The following is a 20,203-nucleotide window of genomic DNA, read 5'->3' as shown; positions in this document are numbered from 1 at the left end:
CTACTATTTATCAATGTAGAAAGATCTTACAGAATCATTGACTATATTCTCCATGCTGTGCTAATGTTTCCACGACCAGCTTGTATTATGATTGTGAATTATTGTGCCCCTTTATTCCCCTTCTCCTCCAGCCTGCCTCAGCCCCTCCCCCTTGGTAACCATTAGTCCTTTCTCAGTGTCTGTGAGTCTACTGCTATTTTATTCCTTCTGTTTTGCTTTGTATTTATATTCCACAAATTAGTAAAATCATATGGCATTTGTCTTTGCCTGGCTTATTTCACTGAGCATAATAACCTCTAGATCCACCCATGTTGTTGCAAATGAGAGGATTTCTTTTCTTTTTATGGCTAAATAACATTCTATTGTGTATATGTGCCACGTCTTCTTTATGTATTCATCTATTGATGGACCCTTAGGTTGCTTCATATCTTGGCTATTGCAAATAGTGCAGCAATAAATATAGGACTGCATATATCTTTTTGATGCAGATATCTCTTCAAGATACTTGCTTCATTTCCTTTGGAAATATACCCAGATTGGAATTGCTGGATCCTATTTGAGGAAATTTCATACTGTTTTCCATAATAACTGTACCTATTTATATACACACCAACAGTATGCAAAGTCCTGTTTTTCCACATCCTTGCCAACACTTGTTATTTTTTGTTTTATGAGAATAGCCATCCTAATAGTTGTGAAGTGGTATCTCCTGGTTTTGATTTACATTTTCTTGATGATTAGAGATGTTGAATATATTTTCATATACCTGTTGACCATTTGTATTTCTTCCTCAGGAAATTGTCTCTTTATGTCCTTACCCCATCTTAAAATAAGGTATTGATTGATTGCCACTGAGTTGAACTCCTTATGTATTTTGGATGTTAACCTTTTATCAGATAGCTGGTTTGCAAATAATTCCTCCCATTCATCTGTTATCTTTTTACTCTGTTGATTGTTTCCTTTGCTGTGCAGAAGCATTTTAGTTTGATGCAAAACAGTTCAACTATTTTTGCTTATTTGCCTGTGCTTTTGGTGTTATATCCAAAAAAATCATTGCCTAGATTAATGCCCAGAAGCTTTTCTCTTATGTTTTCTTCTAGTAGTTTCATAGTTTCAAGTCTTATGTTTAATCCATTGTGAGTTCATTTTTGTATGTGGTGTGAGATAAGTATCCAATTTTATTTTTTTGCATGTAGAGATACAGTTTTCCCAACACCATTTAATGGAGACTCTCCTTTCCCCATTTTGTGTTCTTGGTACTCTTGCAGGAGATAAGTTGGTGATAAATGTGTGGATATATTTCTGGGCTCTCTATTCTGTTTTATAAGTCTCTATGACCATTCTTATATCAGTGCCATGGTATTTTGATTACTGTAGCTTTGTAATATATTTTGAAATCAGAAAGTGTAATGCCTCCAACTTTGTTCTTGCTCAAATATTTCGGGTTCCATATGAATTTTAAGATTATTATTTTTAATTCTGTGAAAAATGTTATGGACTGTTGATAGAAATTACACTGAATCTATAGGTTGCTTTGGATAGTATAGGCATTTTGATAATATTCTTTCCAAACCATGAACAAGAGATATCTTTCCATTTATTTTCATCAATGTTTTGCAGTTTTCAGTGTATAGATCTTTTGCCTCGGTTAAATTTAATCCTAAATAAAAATTTTTAATGCTATTTATTTATTTATTTTGGTATCATTAATATAAAATCACATGGGCAACATTGTAGTTACTAGATTCCCTCCATTATCAAGTCCCCACCATATACCCCATTATAGTCACTGTCCATCAGCATAGTGAGATGCTATACAGTCACTACTTGTCTTCTCTGTGCTATACTGCCTTCCCCGTGCCTCCCCCAAGTTATGTGTGCTAATCGTAATGCCCCTTATTCCCCTTCTCCCTCCCTTCCAACCCACTTTCCCCAGTCCCTTTCTCTTTGGTAACTGTTGGTCCATTCTTGGGTTCTGTGAGTCTGCTGCTGTTTTGTTCCTTCAGTTTTTGCTTTGTTTTTATGCTCTACAGATGAGTGAAATAATCTGGTACTTGTCTTTCTCTGCCTGGCTTATTTCACTGAGCCAATCAGTCAATACCTTATTTTAAAATGGTGTAAGGACATGAAATTATATTTCACATAATTCCCTCTAGCTCCATCCATATTGTTGCAAATGGTAGGATTTGATTTCTTCTTATGGCTGAATAGTATTCCATTGTGTGTATGTACCACCTCTTCTTTATCCATTCATCTAATGATAGACACTTAAGTTGCTCCCATTTCTTGGCTGTTGTAAATAATGCTGCGAAAAACAGAGGGGTGCATATGACTTTCTGAAACTGGGCTGCTGCATTCTTAGGGTAAATTCTTAGGAGTGGAATTCCTGGGTCAAATGGTATTTCTATTTTGAGTTTTTTGAGGGACCTACATACTGCTTTCCACAATGGTTGAAGTAGTTTACATTCCCACCAGCAGTGTAGGAGGGTTTTCCTTTCTCTGCATCCTCACCAGCACTTGTTGTTCCCAGTCTTTTGGATGGTAGCCATCCTAACTGGTGTGAGGTGATATCTCATTGTGGTTTTAATTTGTATTTCCCTGATAATTAGTGATGTGGAGCATCTTTTCATATGCCTACTGGCCATCTGAATTTCTTCTTTGGAGAAGTGTCTGTTCAGATCCTCTGCCAATTTTTTAATAGGGTTATTTGTTTTTTTGGGTGTTGAGGCATGTGAGTTCTTTATATATTTTGGATGTTAACCCCTTGTTGTTTATGTCATTTACAAATATATTCTCCCATACTGTAGGATGCCTTTTTGTTCTGCTGATGGTATCCTTTGCTGTACAGAAGTTCTTTAGCATGTAGTCCCATTTGTTCATTTTTTATTTTGTTTCCCTTGCCTGAAGAGATGCGTTCAGGAAAAAGTTGCTCATGTTTATGTTCAACAGATTTTTGCCTATGTTTTCTTCCAAGAGTTTAATGGTTTCATGACTTACATTCAGGTCTTTGATCCATTTTGAGTTTACTTTTGTATATGGGGTTAGACAATAAACCAGTTTCATTCTCTTGCATGTAGCTGTCCAGTTTTGCCAACACCAGTTGTTGAAGAGGCTGTCACTTCCCCATTGTATAACCATAGCTCCTTTATCATATATTAATTGACCATATATGCTGGCTTTATATCTGGGTTCTCTGTTCTGTTCCATTGGTCAATGGGTCTGTTCTGGTGCCAGTACCAAATTATCTTGGTTACTGTGGCTTTGTTGTAGAGCTTGAATTTAGGGAGCGTAATCCCCCAGCTTTATTCTTCCTTCTCAGAATTACTTGGCTATTCAGGGTCTTTTGTGGTTCCATATGAATTTTAGAGCTATTTGCTCTAGTTCACTGAAGAATGCTGTTGGTATTTTGATAGGGATTGCACTGAATCTGTAGATTGCTTTAGGCAGGATGGCCATTTTGAGAATATTAATTCTATCCATGAACATGTGATGTGTTTCCATTTATTGGTATCATCTTTAATTTCTCTCATGAGTGTCTTGTAGTTTTCAGAGTATAAGTATTTCACTTCCTTGGTTAGGTTTATTCCTAGGTATTTTATTCTTTTTGATGCAATTGTGAATGGAATTGTTTCCCTGATTCCTCTTTCTGCTAGTTCATTGTTAGTGTATAGGAATGCAACAGATTTCTGCGTATTAATTTTATATCCTGCATCTTTGCTGAATTTAGATATTAGATCTAGTTTTTGGAGTAAATTCTTTAGGGTTTTTTTATGTACAATATCATGTCATTTTTTAATGCTATTTTGAATTGGATTGTTTTATTAAAAATTTTTTGATTATCTCCCTACCTTCTTTTAATGTATGTACTGTTCAAGTATCACTGCTCAGTGTGGCCTTTCCTGTAAAATTTCAAACATTGCCATCCTCTCTACTACTATCCATGTCCACTTAACATAAACCCAACCTTCCTTCTGGCCCTTCATTGATGATGGGCTTGAGTTCTTCTTGGCCCTTTAGAGCATCTCTAGGTTGGAGTGGGAAGATACCAAGCTTTCCTATTCCAGCCATAAGGAACAATGAATTTCAAAACAGAGCTTTCTCAAAGCCCAGTCTGAGTTTAGAATACCAGAGCTGAATGTTGTAATATAGTCACAATTCTAAGTTAAAACTTGATAATCTCATGTGTATGTCCTTTCCTTTAGGACAAATGTCCAGGGTAGGTGAGAAGTTACCCACTTTTTTTCCCCCTCCTAACTGAACTTTCTACTCATTTTCTATCTGCTCTTAGAAACATGTCCACCTTATTTGAAAAAGTTAGCAAGAAATTGGCCAAGGAGATTGACAGAGACCTGAAGATTGTCAACTTCTCAGATGCCACAAAAATCTCTCAGTTTGCTATATTACAGAAGAAGAAGAGTACTTCACTGTTTCGGGAAAAACCTGATGAACCAGTTCAAGTCTCCCTCACAGACATCCTGGAACCAAATTCTTCAGTCTCCAGTAGTGTCAGCCAGGACCAAGAGAGGGAAGGACAGAAAAACAAAGGTGCTCAAGTAGAGGTGGTGCTGCATTCAGGAATCCCTTCAATGCACACCCACACGGGTAGATCTCAGGCTCGCCTTACCTAAAGGCAAGGGGCAAGGGACAAGACTATTTGAGAACTTAAAAATTATCCGGATCTAATCTAAATATTTGAAACTAATGAATATGCATTAGTTCATGTAATACAGAAGTCTCTTAAGTTGGGAATTTTATCTCTACTTACATAAGAATAAATTGAGCCTTATAAAATAATTTGTCCCAGATTACATCCCTGGGAACTGGGAGAACTAGAATCCAAACCCAGGTCTGTCGGGCTCCAAATCCCTACATTTTCTGCTCAGTGTACTGCCTCCTGACATGAATGCTGTGTCTGCCGCAGAGGAGGTGCTGTACGTGGAAAGATGATGTTGTAGGTCCTCTGGACCAGTCCACAAGGGACATCACCATTTCTCAGAATTCAGAACATTATACCTGTTATCCAACCTCTGGGATGATCCGAACATCTGGCCTTAGAAATAATTTATACTTACATTAATTGATTAGTTGGCTTCTTGGCTGAGAGTTTAAAATGAGTGGGAGGGTTGGGGCAAAAATAGGACTCAGTTATACTGTTTCCACACCAGTTGTTCCAGAGTGAATTCTTGGCTAAACCTAAGATTATCTTTTCTCTCCCCAAAGACTACCATGAAGTGAAAGGACCATACTTCTTCAGAAATATTATGGTGCAAAAGCAGAAGGCTGGCGTCAGTGTGACTGCCGGCGTGGATGCGAGTTTGTCGGGGGAGGCTACGGAGTTCCAAGAGTTCGACCTCGAGTATCAGATTGTTACCACCCCATTTCTATCCTGGATAGAACTTAAAAAGAGGTAAGGCCCTGTGAGAGGAAGAAACAGGTCAACAGCCGTGGGGACTTTCTTCATGGGCAAAGAGGCATCTAGCCAGCCGGCTTTGTTGCTGAGGCTTAGAATGACATCCCAGATTATGCTGCTCTTCTGGTCAAGTCATTCATTCACTCATTCATTCATTCATTCAACTAGTAGATATTAGTTTTCTAATAAATATTTATTTAACCAGTAATTTACTCATTTTTTGCGCTGAAGATAGACTAATGCCCAAGACAAAAAAATCCCTGTTCTGAAGTAGTTTATATGTAATGGGGACAGTGGAAATGCAGTGAGTGCAGTGGAAATAAACAACAAAAAAATAAACAAAGTATTAATTTCGGTGAGACAAAGGCTCTGAAACCATTTAAAGTATATGTGACAGTGTCTTGGGATTTAATTGAACTCTGTGAATGTGGGAAAAGACAATGTCCAGTGATCCACTAAGAGCTTAACAAAATACCTCATAACTATACCTTTAGAAATAGATGTCAATTTCAATAGCATTTCTATCCATTCAAAGACTTATTAAAGAAAGCAACTGTTTAAAATCAGAGACTGCTTAGAGACTAAAAGTTACTTTCAGGGCATTGCACAACTTTTGTATTCTTGGTGTCTTGTAATATTCATTAAAATAAAACTAACATGAGGGGTTTAAAGGCCCTGGGGCAGGAGAGAACTTGGTGTTTTCAGGATCAGTAGGGAGTCAGTGAGGTGGAAGCTTAGACTGTCTTGAGGAAGGTGATATAAAATGAGGCTTGGAGGTAAGTAAATGTCACATGACATTACATCTTAGAGACACAGGAAGGGGCTTGAGTTTTTCTCCAAGGGCAGTGGGGAATCCCAGCGCTGGCTGTTCAGTGATCTCCACCAAAAAGCCAAGTAAGGATCTCAGCATTCCATGTGGCTGTTATCCAGGGCCCCTTGAGCAGAATCAGGGTTGAGCCTCAGAACTGAAATGGAGATGAAATCTGTCTTTAGTACTTTGAACCTCTCACATCTCCCCTAAATCTGTATCTTTAAGTCATACCTACTGGCCTATCTACTAAGGACAGTTGGTCCATAAAGACCCATCTGTGCTAGAAGCATCCAGAATCCCCCCTGCTTCATCACACCTTATTGCACCACAACCCACCCTACATGTTCAGTGTGGATATCTAGCTTTGACAACAGGGCTTCCTAAGCACTGTTCTCGAACGTCTGCATGTGTTCACTTCTATCCCCTTCTGGTGAGAAGCCCTGGTACTGGAAATGTACAAACTAGCCTATAACAAGCCCAACATAATTTTGAAAAGTACGGATGCCCTTAACACTCTGGTATGCGCACTCTCATGTCCACACGCCCATAGAAAATAGGGGTCCCTGCACTGTGCACACTAGAGAAGGTGTTCTGCTACCCTCTGTAACTTGACCTCATAAGCCAGTATCTTCCTACCCACTGACAGCTCACCTGATAAAGTCCAAAACCTTGCACCTCTTCCAGGTCTTGAAGAGAAGCATAACCCAGAATAACCTAAGAAGGCATCTCTTGCTCACCGTGACCCTTCTCCTCCCTTATATCCCCAGGAAAGTGGTGGAGTCAATGCTGTCAGCTCTGAAGAGCCAGACAGCAGCAGAGAACCTATACGTTGTGACAGAAATTGTGCAACTGGTCAACAGTCCTAAGCTACAGGATGTCAGAAGTTTGAATATATTGGGAAAATTGTTAATCCCTTGGAATACTATTTTCAAGGTATGGGACGGGGACACCAAGAACAAAGCCAGCATAACCATCCCAGCCTCACTTCTTAGGGGATCTGGTCCTAATTAGGATCTGGTTCCCACTTTTCATGTGTCAAGGAATTCTGACCCATGAACTGAGACTATATTCTAACACCTTCATTTATAGTACTTTAATATATGCAATTATTCAGCATTAGTAAAACAGGAAATAGATTGATTATGTGGTATTACATTTTGCTTTGCAGTAAATGATGGGTTTCAGAGGGTCTAAGGGTTCAGCTGCTGTACTATGTGCATGTCCAGTTTAATGATGGAGAAAATAAGGGATCACTAACACCAAACATTGGTAGTTAAAGTACCCTAAATGCTGTGATATCCCAAGTAGAGATGTATTATGGAGTGAGATTTAAATATATTCAAGTGCAAATATGATTTATATGATTTATATATTACTTAGAATAACCAGCTATAATATTTTGAATTAATTAAAGTGAATTTGTTTATCAAATATTTATTCAGCATCAAGTATGTTTGAGGGATGTATAAACTTATATGTGTGTGTGCACAATGCATTTTATTTGTAATCTGCCCTTGCTCACTAGCTTTAGGAACTAAAGAAAATAACTAAGATGTGCACTAACACAAAGTTGATGAATTAGACCCAAGGAGGTCCAAGCTACACCCAGGTCATTTGATTACAAGTCCAGTGGACAAAAATGTTTGATATGAATAAAACACTACTCCACTTGGGAGTATATGTTGCTGTTCACCTTGGGGTTTCCACAAGCTTGGATTGGTAAACTGACCTTTGTGATGCTGTTAAACAGTTTGTGTATCACCCTGGCTCATGGCTGCATCAGCATGTTTTTGGCTCCGTGTGTGTTTCTGTGCGTCTGAGCTTCCCAGGTCGTTGGTGTGCCCTGAACTCTCTCAGGTGACGTTTGGTGATAAGACAGGTGCTGGTGAATCAGACTAGGGTTGAATTTTGGAGGATTCAGTTACACAGTAGGCTACCTGAAGACATTCTTCATGTTTCTGAGATATGGGTCTCTCATTCACAAAGTTAAAATAACACCTAATAAATGTTTATGATAATGTATAATGGCTAAGTAGTTCCCCTGCAATATAGTAATTACCCAATAAAGAATAGTTGTTACTATTAGTTTGGTCATATCTGTGAGTCTAGCAGCCCCTGAAATCAATGCCTGTGTTACTTAAAAGTATTTTGTTGTTGTATGTTGAATCATACCTTATGTACAGGACAGTTTGATCAATTATATTTGGCTCTTTGATGGAATGGTTAGGAATTTTCCTTAGATATTATTCCTGGTCTTGACAGTGGTTTGCCCTGGTTCACTGCCAAGCAGAGACAGGTTTATTATTTATTATGTTGGTTGCAGACCTCAATTTTAACCAAACAATAACCACCATCTATTCATTTCATGTCTCTAGTATATGGATAAGCCTTTGTCAATAACACTGAATACTAAGAATCCAGGTCCTTGCAAAGAGACCGCAGTGCATGACTGTCTGCTTCACAACTTCTATCATCGGCTTAGTTAAAAAACTAAAAACCGAAAAAGATCAAACCAAAAATAAAAGAGTGGGCCAAACTTTGAATAAAATAACGACCCAAACTGTCTGTATAAAATCCAAGTGACTTCAAATTAATAGTATGTTAATGTAAAAAATTACCCAAATGAAATAAGACTTATTCCCTTAAATATAGACATACTATATTAGAAAATATATTAGTATATCACATCATTAAGTTAAACAAAAAAGTGTATTCATTTCAGTGGATGCTGAAGATGTATTTGATTAATTCAATTATCACTCCTTATTTTGTGTGCAACTTAAAAGTCTGTGATATGTACCTCTAAATACTAAGAATGAATTTATGTATTCAAGAAATTCATTGTGTATTTCATTTCACGATGAAAAGATTTTAAGAAGCCTTTATTTTGTCAAGTTTAAAAATTTAAAGATACTTGAAAATTTGGTAAACAGTAAGTTAAAATTGACAATGGATACATGATATACTTTTTCAAACAATTAACCACTATTTTTCACTAATGTAAAACACTGGGGGCATTTGTATAGAATAAAGAAGATAACAAGAGTGTTAGCACCATTATTACCTAATTTTATATTTCCTAGAAACCTTGAACAAGGAAATGAAATGTTAGATATAACTTCATCTGGAAATAAGTGAATTTACATGGAAAAAATGTCAGAAAAGATCTGAATAAATAGAGAAGCAAACCATTTTCCTCAAAGTTAAACTGGAGTTGTAAAGATGGCAATATATTAGGGAAAAAACACAGGTTTAAACAATTTTCAGTTAATGAACCAATTTCTTTTCCCTTATTTAGTTTGGTGGAGACTTGTTTATCTAATCTAAATTCACCAGGAATAAAAAGCAGATGAGAACACATATAAACGTTTTGAAGAATCACAGGAGGGCAGGGGGACGTCGGGGGAGGATCATCTAACAGATAATACGTCAGTATAAAGCTAAATGATAAAGATATTGTAGGACTGGTATAAATACAAAAGCAGAAATGAATTGAAGATAATTGATATTATTATTTAATTAATTAAGCAATTAATTAAACATCATAAAGATAATAACTTGTTAGCAAAGCTCAATCTATACCTAAAATATAAAGAAAGCAACCCGAAATAGTGGAAAAGAGGATTATTTATTGATAAATTATGTGGGTATTTTAGAGTAAAATCAAATTAAAGCCTCACATTGACTAATCTACCTAAATAATTTCCAGAGGAGCCTAATTTTAAATTTCACATTTTTCTTCAAATGAAATGCATGCATATAAGAATATAAAATTATTTAGAAAACAGTGAAATATATAGTAAAATGATTGGCCTATGTTAAATAGTGATGTGGTGCCTTGAAAAATTTGTGAAAAAATGTTGAGAAACAAAATAGTGAGGAAACTATTAGCCACTATATAATTTCACCAAATTATTCTCTATGTTTTTATTATTTCTCTTCTTCTGCTTACTTTGAACTTAATTTACTCTTCTTTTTTCTAGTTTCCTAAAGTGTAAGCTTAAATGATTAATTTTAGATATTTCTTCTTTTCTAATATATGCATTCAATGCTGTAAATTTCCCTCTAGGTATTAGTTTAACTGCATCCCACAAATTTTGATAAGTTGTATTTTTATTTTCATTTAGTTCAAAATATTTTAAAATTTCTCTTAATAATCCTTCTTTGACTCATATGTAATTTAGAAGTGTGTTGCTTAAGTATTTTGGATTGTCCAGCTCCCTTTCTGTTATTAAATTCTTAATTCCACTGTGGTCTATGGCATACATTATATGATCTCTTAATTTTTTAAAATTGTTAAGGTGTGAGAAATCTATTGCATTCCTATATACCAACGATGAACTAGCAGAAAGAGAAATCAGGAAAACAACTCCATTTACAATTGCATCAAAAAGAATAAAATACCCAGGAATAAACTTACCCAAGGAGGTGAAAGACTTATATCCTGAAAACTACAAGGCACTCATGAGAGAAATTAAAGACATCAGTAAATGGAAATACATCCTGTGCTCATGGATAGAAAGAATTAATGCTGTCAAAGCATCTACAGATTCAATGCAGTCTCTATCAAAATAGCAACAGCATTCTTCAAGGAACTAGAACAAATAGTTCTAAAATGTATATGGAACCACAAAAGGCCCCAAATAGCCAAATAAATTGTGAGAAAGAAGAACAAAGCTGGGGGGATTATGCTCCCTAAATTCAAGCTCTACTACAAAGCCACAGTAATCAAAACAATTAGGTACTGGCACAAGAACAGACCCATAGATCAATGGAACAGAATAGAGAGCCCAGATATAAACACACACACATATGGCCAATTAATATGCGATAAAGGAGCCATGGATATGCAATGGGGAAATGACAGTGTCTTCAACAAATGGTGTTGACAAAAGTGGACAGCTACATGTAAGAGAATGAAACTAGATTACCGTCTGACTCCATACACAAAAGTAAACTCAAAATGGATCAAAGATCTGAAGGTAAGTCATGAAACCATAAAACTCATGGAAGAATACGTAGGCAAAAATATCTTGAATATAAACATGAGCACCTTTTTCCCGAACACATCTCCTCAGGCAAGGGGAAACAAAAGCAAAAGTGAGCAAATGGGACTACTTCAAAATAAAACAGCTTCTGTACAGCAAAGGAAAGCATCAGAACAAATAGGCATTCTACAATATGGGAAAATATATTTGTAAATGACTTATCCAATAAGGGGTTAACATCCAAAATGTATAAAGAGCTCATATGCCTCAACATCCAAAAAAGCAAATAGCCCTATTAAAAAATGGGCAGAGGATCTAAACAGACACTTCTCCAAAGAAATTCAGACGGCCAATAGGTACATGAAAAGATGCTCCACATCACTAATCATCAGGGAAATGCAAATTAAAACCACAATGAGATATCACCTCACACCAGTTAGGATGGCCAACATCCAAAAGACAAGAAACAACAAATGCTGGCGAGGATGCAGAGAAAGGGGAACCCTCCTACACTGCTGGTGGGAATGTACATTAATTCAGTCATTGTGGAAAGCAGTATGGAGGTTCCTCAAAAAACTCAAAATAGAAATACCATTTGACCCAGGAATTCCACTCCTAGGAATTTAGCTTAAGAATGCAGGAGCCCAATTTCAAAAAGACATATGCACCCCTAAGTTTATTGCAGTACTATTTACAATAGCCAAGATATGGAAGCAACCTAAGTGTACATCAGTAGATGAATGGATCAAGAAGAGTTGGCACATATACACAATGGGATATTATTCAGGCACAAGAAGAAAACAAACTCTACCATTTGCAACAACATCGATGGAGCTACAGGGTATTATGCTCAGTGAAATAAGCCAGGCAGAGAAACACAAGTACCAAATGATCTCACTCATTTGTGGAGCATAACAAAATAGCAAAACTGAAGGAAATGTAGCAGCAGACTTACAGACACTGAGAAGGGACTGCTGTTTACCAAAGGGAAGGGGTTGGGGAGGGCAGGTGGGGAGGGAGATAAAAGGGTAGATTAAGGGGCACTATAATTAGCCCTCACAATATAGGTAGGTCATGGGGAAGGCAGTACAGCATGGAGAAGACCAGTAATGACTCTATAGCATCTTACTATGCTGATCTACAGTGACTGCAATGGGGTGTGTGGGAGGGACTTGATAATATATGTGAATTTTGAAACTGCAATGTTGTTTATGTGAAGCCTTTATAAGATTGTATATCAATGATACCTTAATTAAAAAAATTGTTAAGATGTGTTTTACCACCCATAATGTACTCTGTTTTAATGACTTCCGTTTGAACTTGTGTATTCTGCTGTTTGGGGTAATTTAGTTTATGACATGTATTATACCAGTTGATTGATGGTTCTTTGAGCACAACTGTGTCCTTACTGATTTTGTGCTTGCTGCATCTGTCAATTTCATATAGAGGGTGTTGAAGTTTGTAACTGTAATAGAGGTTCATCTATTTCTTCTTGGAGACTTACCAGTTTTTGCCTGAAGTGTTTTGATTCTCTGTTGTTGGCACATCCACACTTAGAACTGTTAAGTTTTCTTAGAGAATTGACCCCTTTCATTATGTAATGCTCCTTATTATCCTTGATAATTTTCCTTGCTCTGAAATCTCTTCTGTCTGAATTAATACAGCTACTCCAGCTTTTCTTTCACAGTGTCTGCCTGGTACATCTTTCTCCATCCCTTTTTCTTTTAATCCATATGTCTCTATTTACATGTCTTTATATTTAAAGTGGGTTTCTTGCAGACAATATATAGTTGGGTCTTGCTCTTTTTATTCACTCTGACAGTCTCTGTCTTTTAAAGGGTGTATTTAGACCATTGACATTTAAAGTGATTATTGATATAGTTGGTTGAGTAGCTTTCATATTTTAGACCGTGTTCTATTTGTTACCTTTGGATTTGTATTTTTGTCTTCCACTATTTTTATGTCTTTTGTGGTTTTAATTGAGTATTTCATATGATGCTACTTTCTCTCCTTTCTTAACATATGTGATATATTTATCCTCTTTTTAAAATTTTTAGTGATTGGCCTATAGTTTTTAATAAATATTTCTATTAATCAATGTTCACTTTCAAATAACACTATATTGCTTTATGGGTAATGCAAGTATCTTATAATAACAAAGATTACCAATTCCTCTCTCCTATCCCTTGTGTTATCACTGTCATTCGTTTCACTTACACATAAGCTATCATCATTGGGTGCACTGTTTTGAGCGAACTATTTTCTGTTAGATCAATTAAGGATAAGAAGAGTAAAAGTTTTCCTTTTCTGTTCACTTACTTTTTCTCTAATGCACTTCCTTTCCTTATGTAGATTTGAGTTTCTGACCTACATTATTTATCTATTCCCTGAAAAAAATTTGTTTAACATTTCTTGCAAAACAGGTCTACAGGAAACAAATTCCCTTAATTTCTGTTCTTCTGAAATAGACTTTATTTCTCTTTCAATTTTGAAGGAAAATTTTGGAGGATACAGAATTCGATCTTGGTTGATTTTTTTTCTCTAAACACTGTATATTTCACCCCTCTGTTCTTGTTTGCATTCTTCCTGAGAAGATGTCATTCTTTGCCTCTCTATAGGTAAGGAGTTTTCATCCTCTGGCTTCTTTCAATATTTTTTCTTTATCTTTGATTTTCTGAAGTTTGAATATGATATGCCTAGGTCTGAGATTTTTTGGCATTTATCTTCCTTGGAGTTCTCTGAGCTTCTAGGTTCTATGGTTTGGTGTCTGACATCAATTTGCGGATAATTCTGAGTCATTATTGCTTTAAATATTTCTTCTATTTCTTTCTCTCTTTCTTCCCCTTCTGATATTCCCTTTACATGTATGTTAGAACCTCTGTAGTTGTTCCAGCTCTTAAATATTCTTTTCTTCACTCCCTCCCCCAACTCTTCTTTCTCTCTTTTCTTTTAGCATCTGGAAGTTTCTATCGACATCACTTAAAACTCAGACACACTTCAGTTGTTCCCTATCTACTAATGAGCCAGTGAAAGGCATTCTTCATTTCTGTTTTTGATCTTTTTTTTAGCACTTCTTATTTATTCTTTCTTACAATTTTCATCTCTCTGCTTATATTACTCATATGTTCTTACATGTAGTTTATGTTTTCCATCAGAACCCTTAGCATATTAATCATAGTTGTTTAAAATTCCCTTATAATTGTGACACTTACGTTATACTTGACTCTTTCTTTCTGAAGCTTGCTCTGTTGTTCCAAACTGTCATCTTTTGCCTTTGAGTGTGCCTTACAATTTTTTGTTGAAATTTGGACATGGTGTACTGGATGAAAGGAACTCTGGTAAGTAGGTCTTTAGTGATGTGGTGGTAAGGTACAGGGGAAGTATCCTGTAATCCCATAATCAGAACTTGATCTTTTGGTGAGCTTGTTTCCCTGGGTTGTGAACTTCACAAGTGCTTCTGAGTACCTCTCCCCACCTCAATTATAACAGGATGGCTAGAGGGACCTAGAGTTGGGTATTTCTCTTATTCCAAGTGGAAGGTTAGAAGGGGCTGGAATTGGACATTTCCCTCCCACCAGTTTGGTTTGGCTCTTACAAAACCCCAATAGGTTAGGCTCTGGTTAAATAGTTTCTTTAGAGGTAGGGTTTATTAAGGAGGACAGATGCTCTGTAGTATTTCAAAATGGTTACTTCCATGAATGGAATTTTCTCTGATGTAATTTGACAACTAGGTAGAGCTTCTGGAGATAAAACCCACCAAAGTATGAGGCCGCCCTTATGACTTGGTCCTCCTGGAATTTTAAATCTCAGATTTGTCCATGATTAGCCTCTGGCAATTCGTCGATTTACTGCTCAGGTTTTCCTGCCCTGGCACTGGTTCCCATGGAGATTTCTGCTTTGGTAAATCATGATTCTCCATAGTTGCCTTTCTCTCAGATTTTGGGGGTGGTGCTTTGCTCTGTGACTTCACTTTTCTAACAGATCTAAGGAGAGCTGTTGGTTTTCAGTTTCTTCAACTTTTTTTTTTTGGTATCATTAATCTACAATTACATGAGGAACATTATGTTTACTAGGATTCCCTCCTTCACCAAGTCCCCCCCACAACCTCCATTAGAGTCACTGTCCATCTGCATAGTAAGATGTGTAGAATCACTACTTGTCTTCTCTGTGTTGCATAGCCCACCCCATGCCTCCCCCCACATTATACATGCTAATCGTAATGCCCCCTTTCTTTTTATCCCCCTTATCCCTCCCTCCCCACCCCTCCTTCCCAGTCCTTTTCCCTTTGGTAACTGTTAGTCCATTCTTGGGTTCTGTGATTCAGCTGCTGTTTTGTTACTTTAGTTTTTTCTTTGTTCTTATACTCCACAGATGAGTGAAATCATTTGGTACTTGTCTTTCTCCACCTGTCTTATTTCACTGAGCATAATACCCTGTAGCTCCATCCATGTTGTTGCAAATGGTAGGATTTGTTTTCTTCTTATGGCTGAATAATATTCCATTGTGTATATGTACCACATCTTCTTTATCCATTCATCTACTGATGGACACTTAGGTTTCTTCCATTTCTTGGCTATTGTAAATAGTGCTGTGATAAACATGGGGGTGCATCTGTCTTTTTCAAACTGGGCTGCTTATTTTTAGGGTAAATTCCTAGACGTGGAATTCCTGGGTCAAATGGTATTTCTATTTTGAGCTTTTTGAGGAACCTCCATACTGCTTTCCACAGTGGTTGAACTAATGTACATTCCCACCAGCAGTGTAGGAGGGTTCCCCTTTCTCTACAACCTTGCCAACATTTGTTGTTGTTTGTCTTTTGGATGTTGGCCATCCTAACTGGTGTGAGGTAACATCTCATTGTGGTTTTAATTTTCATCTCTCTGATGACTAGCAATGTGGAGCATCTTTTCATGTGTCTGTTGGCCATCTGAATTTCTTCTTTGGAGAACTTCTGTTCAGCTCCTCTGCCCATTTTTTAATTGAATAGTTTCTTCAACTTTTTACTTGATATTATGATGAAATGACTATTTTCAAGCTTTTTACATGTCAGGCTGGAAACTGGAAGTGAAAATCTTTGAAAATTGTAAGTCAAAAATAAAATCCAGGAAATTTCCAATAAAGAACAAGTAAAAGACAGGAGACTATTAATTAAAACATTTAGAGGTTCAGTCCAAGATACAACTTTTGAATAACAGGAGCTCCAGAAGAAGAGAACATACATCAAAGTTTATGGGGGAAAACTGTGGAAGGGTTGATACAAGAAAGTTCACAAGAACTGAAGGATGTGTTTCTATGATGAAGAGAGAATGAATGGCATAGTGTACTGGGCAAACATAGATGAACAATGAGGAACATAGTGTGACACTCTAGGGCACTTCCCTCAAAAAGAAATCATAAATGTTTCTGAAGGGAAAAATAAAGTCACAATCTAAGGAATTCCAGCCTAGAATTCTATGTCCAGTCAAATGCCAATCATGTGTGAGAGTAAAATAAAGATGTCTTCAGTTATGTAAGGACTCAGAAAATGTGTCCCCTATGTCTTCTGGAAAGAATGAGTAAAGGAGGAAGAGGTCACCAAGTTGTATATTAACTAACTGCTAAAGGACAGACCTGGAGAGAGGACAGCAGTTTCCCCCACTGGACATGATGAATATTAATTTAGACATTGTGATGTGAACATTTTAAAAGGAAGGGGGTAGAAAAATACAACCTTCCAAGACTGACCCAGAAAGAAACAGAAAATCTTAACAGAACAATTACCAGTAATGAAATTGAATTGGTAATCAAAAAACTACATAAGAACAAAACCCCATGCCCAGATGGATTCACCACTGAATTTTATCAGACATTTAGAGAAGACATAATATCCATTCCCTTAAAGTTTTCCAAAAAATAGAAGAGGAGGGAATACTTCCAAACTCATTCTGTGAAGCCAGCATCATTCTAATACCAAAACCAGGCAAAGACACCACAAAAAAAGAAAACTACAGACCAATATCTGTGATGAACATAGATGCAAAAATACTCAGCAAAATATTAGCAAACTGTATTAAAAACCCAAGAAGATCATATACCATGAACAAATGGGATCCATCCCAGGGATGCAAGGATAGTCCAACATTAGAATATCCGTCAACATCATCCACTACATCAACAAAAGAAGGACAAAAACCACATGATCATCTCTATAGATGCTGAAAAAGCATGTGACAAAATTCAACATCCATTCATGATAGAAATTCTCAACAAAATGGGCAAAAAGGGTAAGACCTCTACATAGTAAAGGCCCTATATGACAAACCCACAGTCAACATCATACTTAACAGCAAGAAGCTGAAAGCTTTTCCTCTAAGATCAGGAACAAGACAAGGATGCCCACTTTCTCCACTTTTAATCAACATAGTACTGGAGGTCCTAGCCATGGCAATCAGACAACACACAGAAATACAAGGCATCCAGATTGGTAAGGAAGAAGTCAAACTCTCACTGTTTGCAGATGACATGTTATTGTACATAAAAAAACCCTAAAGAATCCACTCCAAAACTTCTAGAACTAATATCTGAATACAGCAAGTTGCAGGATACAAAATTAATACACAGAAATCTGTTGCATTCCTATACACTAATGGTGAACTAGCAGAAAGAGAAATCAGGAAAACAATTTCATTCCCAATTGCATCAAAAAGAATAAAATACCTAGGAATAAACCTAACCAATGAAGTGAAAGACCTATGCCCTGAAAACTACAAGACACTTTTAAGAGAAATTAAAGAGGATACTAATAAATGGGAATTCATCCCATGCTCTTGGGTAGGAAGAATTAATATTGTCAAAATGGTCATTCTGCCTAAAGCAATCTACAGATTCAATGCAATCCCTATCAAAATACTGATAGCATTCTTCAATGAACTGGAACAAATAGTTCTAAAATTCATATGGAACTACAAAAGACCCCAAATAGCCAAAGCAATGCTGAGAAGGAAGAATAAAGCAGGGGGGATCTCGCTTCCCAAATTCAAGCTCTACTACAAAGTAACAGTAATCAAGACAATTTGGTACTGGCACAAGAAGAGACCCGTAGGCCAGTGGAACAGAATAGAGTCCAGATATTAACCCAAGCATATACAGTCAATTAACATATGATAAAGGAGCCATGGATATACAATGGGGAAATGACAGACTCTTCAACAGATGGTGTTCGCAAAACTGGACAGTTACATATAAGAGAATGAAACTGGATTACTGTCTAACTGCATACACAAAAGTAAACTCAAAATAGATTAAAGACCTGAATGTAAGTCACGAAACCATACAACTCTTAGAAGAAAACTTAGGCAAAACTCTCTTGAATATAAACATGAGCAACTTCTTCATGAACGTGTTTCCCCAGGCAAGGAAAACAAAAGCAAAAATGAATAAGTGGGACTATATCAAACTAAAAAGCTTCTGTACAGCAAAGGACACCATCAGCAGAACACAAAGACATACTACAGTACGGGAGAATATATTCATAAATGACATATCCGATAAGGGGTTCACATCCAAAATATATAAAGACCTCATGTACCTCAATAAACAAAAAGCAAATAATCCAATTAAAAAATGGACAGAGGATCTGAACAGACACTTCTCCAAAGAAGAAATTCAGATGGTCAACAGGCACAGGAAAAGATGCTCCACATCACTAATCATCAGAGAAATGCAAAGTAAAACCACAATGAGATATCATCTCACACCAGTTAGGATGGCCAACATCTAAAAGATAAACAACAAATGTTGGTGAGGATGTGGAGAAAGGGGAACCCTCCTACACTGCGGTGGGAATGTACATTAGTTCAACCATTGTGGAAAGCAGTATGGAGGTTCCTCAAAAAACTCAAAATAGAAATAACATTTGACTCAGGAATTCCACTCCTAGGAATTTACCCTAAGAATGCAGCAGCCCCGTTTGAAAAGACCTATGCACCCCTATGTTTATCACAGCACTATTTACAATAGCCAAGAAATGGAAGCAACCTAAGTGTCCATCAGTAGATGAATGGATAAAGAAGATGTGGTACATATACACAATGGAATACTATTCAGCCCTAAGAAGAAAACAAATCCTACCATTTGCAACAATATGGATGGAGCTAGAGGGTATTATGCTCAGTGAAATAAGCCAGGCGGAGAAAGACAAGTACCAAATGATTTCACTCATCTGTGGAGCATAAGAACAAAGAAAAAACTGAAGGAACAAAATAGCAGCAGACTCACAGAACCCAAGAATGGACTAACAGTTACCAAAGGAAAAGGGACTGGGGAAGATGGGTGGGAAGGGAGGGATAAGGGAGGAAAAGGGGCATTAGGATTAGGAGACATAATGTGGGGGGTGGGGCACGGGGAAGGCAGAACAACACAGGGAAGAAAGTAGTGACTCTACAGCACCTTACGCTGATGGATAGTGACTGTAGTAGGGGTTGTGGTGGGGACTTGATAATGGGGGGAATCTCATAACCACAATGTTGCTCATGTAATTGTATATTAATGATACCAAAATAAAAAATAAAAAGACAAAAAAAAAGGGGTTGGGAAAGGAGCAGTGAGGGGTCAGAAGGAAAAAGCAACCCTCCTCATCAAAGGAGTGCGTAACTGGACATACTTAAATTTGGAAAAAGTCAAATCATTGCCATATAACCCTGAAACGGAGAACTGTGAGGGTAAATGTAGGAAGAAATAGGGAAAAAATTGGTAACTGCAAACGGGGATCAGGAGTAGGGAGCGTGAGGGCAGGGGGCTGGCGGGTCGCTTGCTCATGTGCCTCGCACATCAGTTTGCGCATATATGACGCTCTCATGCCTGGCTTCTCTCCCCAGGGGGGAGCCATGGGAGAGGACAGCAAAATGGAAAAAAGGGAGAAGATTCTACAGAAAGGCATGGTGATGGCCTATAAGAAGAAGAAGCTGATTATCAAGGGCAACAACTGGGGTAAGTGAAGGCTGAAGGGGGCAGAGG

The 20,203-nt window shown here is 37.1% G+C and overlaps 1 protein-coding gene across 11 annotated transcripts in view; it reads left to right on the top strand.

The window, feature by feature from the left end:
• Positions 1–20,203, top strand: part of LOC108407231 (gasdermin-C-like) — a 72,924-nt gene that overhangs the window by 7,573 nt on the left and 45,148 nt on the right. For 10 of the 11 annotated variants that reach the window (XR_012128534.1, XR_012128532.1, XR_012128536.1 and 7 more), the window contains exons 2-5: positions 4,289–4,545; positions 5,221–5,407; positions 6,989–7,154; positions 20,065–20,176. Coding sequence is in view for 1 of the 11 variants with exons in the window: in XM_073230131.1 (XP_073086232.1) it covers positions 4,293–4,545; positions 5,221–5,407; positions 6,989–7,154; positions 20,065–20,176 (718 nt within the window). In the remaining 10 variants the exon portion in view is untranslated. The remainder of the gene's footprint in view (positions 1–4,288; positions 4,546–5,220; positions 5,408–6,988; positions 7,155–20,064; positions 20,177–20,203) is intronic. The other variant, XR_012128538.1, reaches the window with a different exon arrangement.

This window comes from Manis javanica, chromosome 2 (assembly GCF_040802235.1).
Source record: "Manis javanica isolate MJ-LG chromosome 2, MJ_LKY, whole genome shotgun sequence".
NCBI classification, from domain to species: Eukaryota; Metazoa; Chordata; class Mammalia; order Pholidota; family Manidae; genus Manis; species Manis javanica.
The sequence above is the reverse complement of the archived record's forward strand: the minus strand, read 5'-3'. Positions and strand labels throughout refer to the sequence as shown.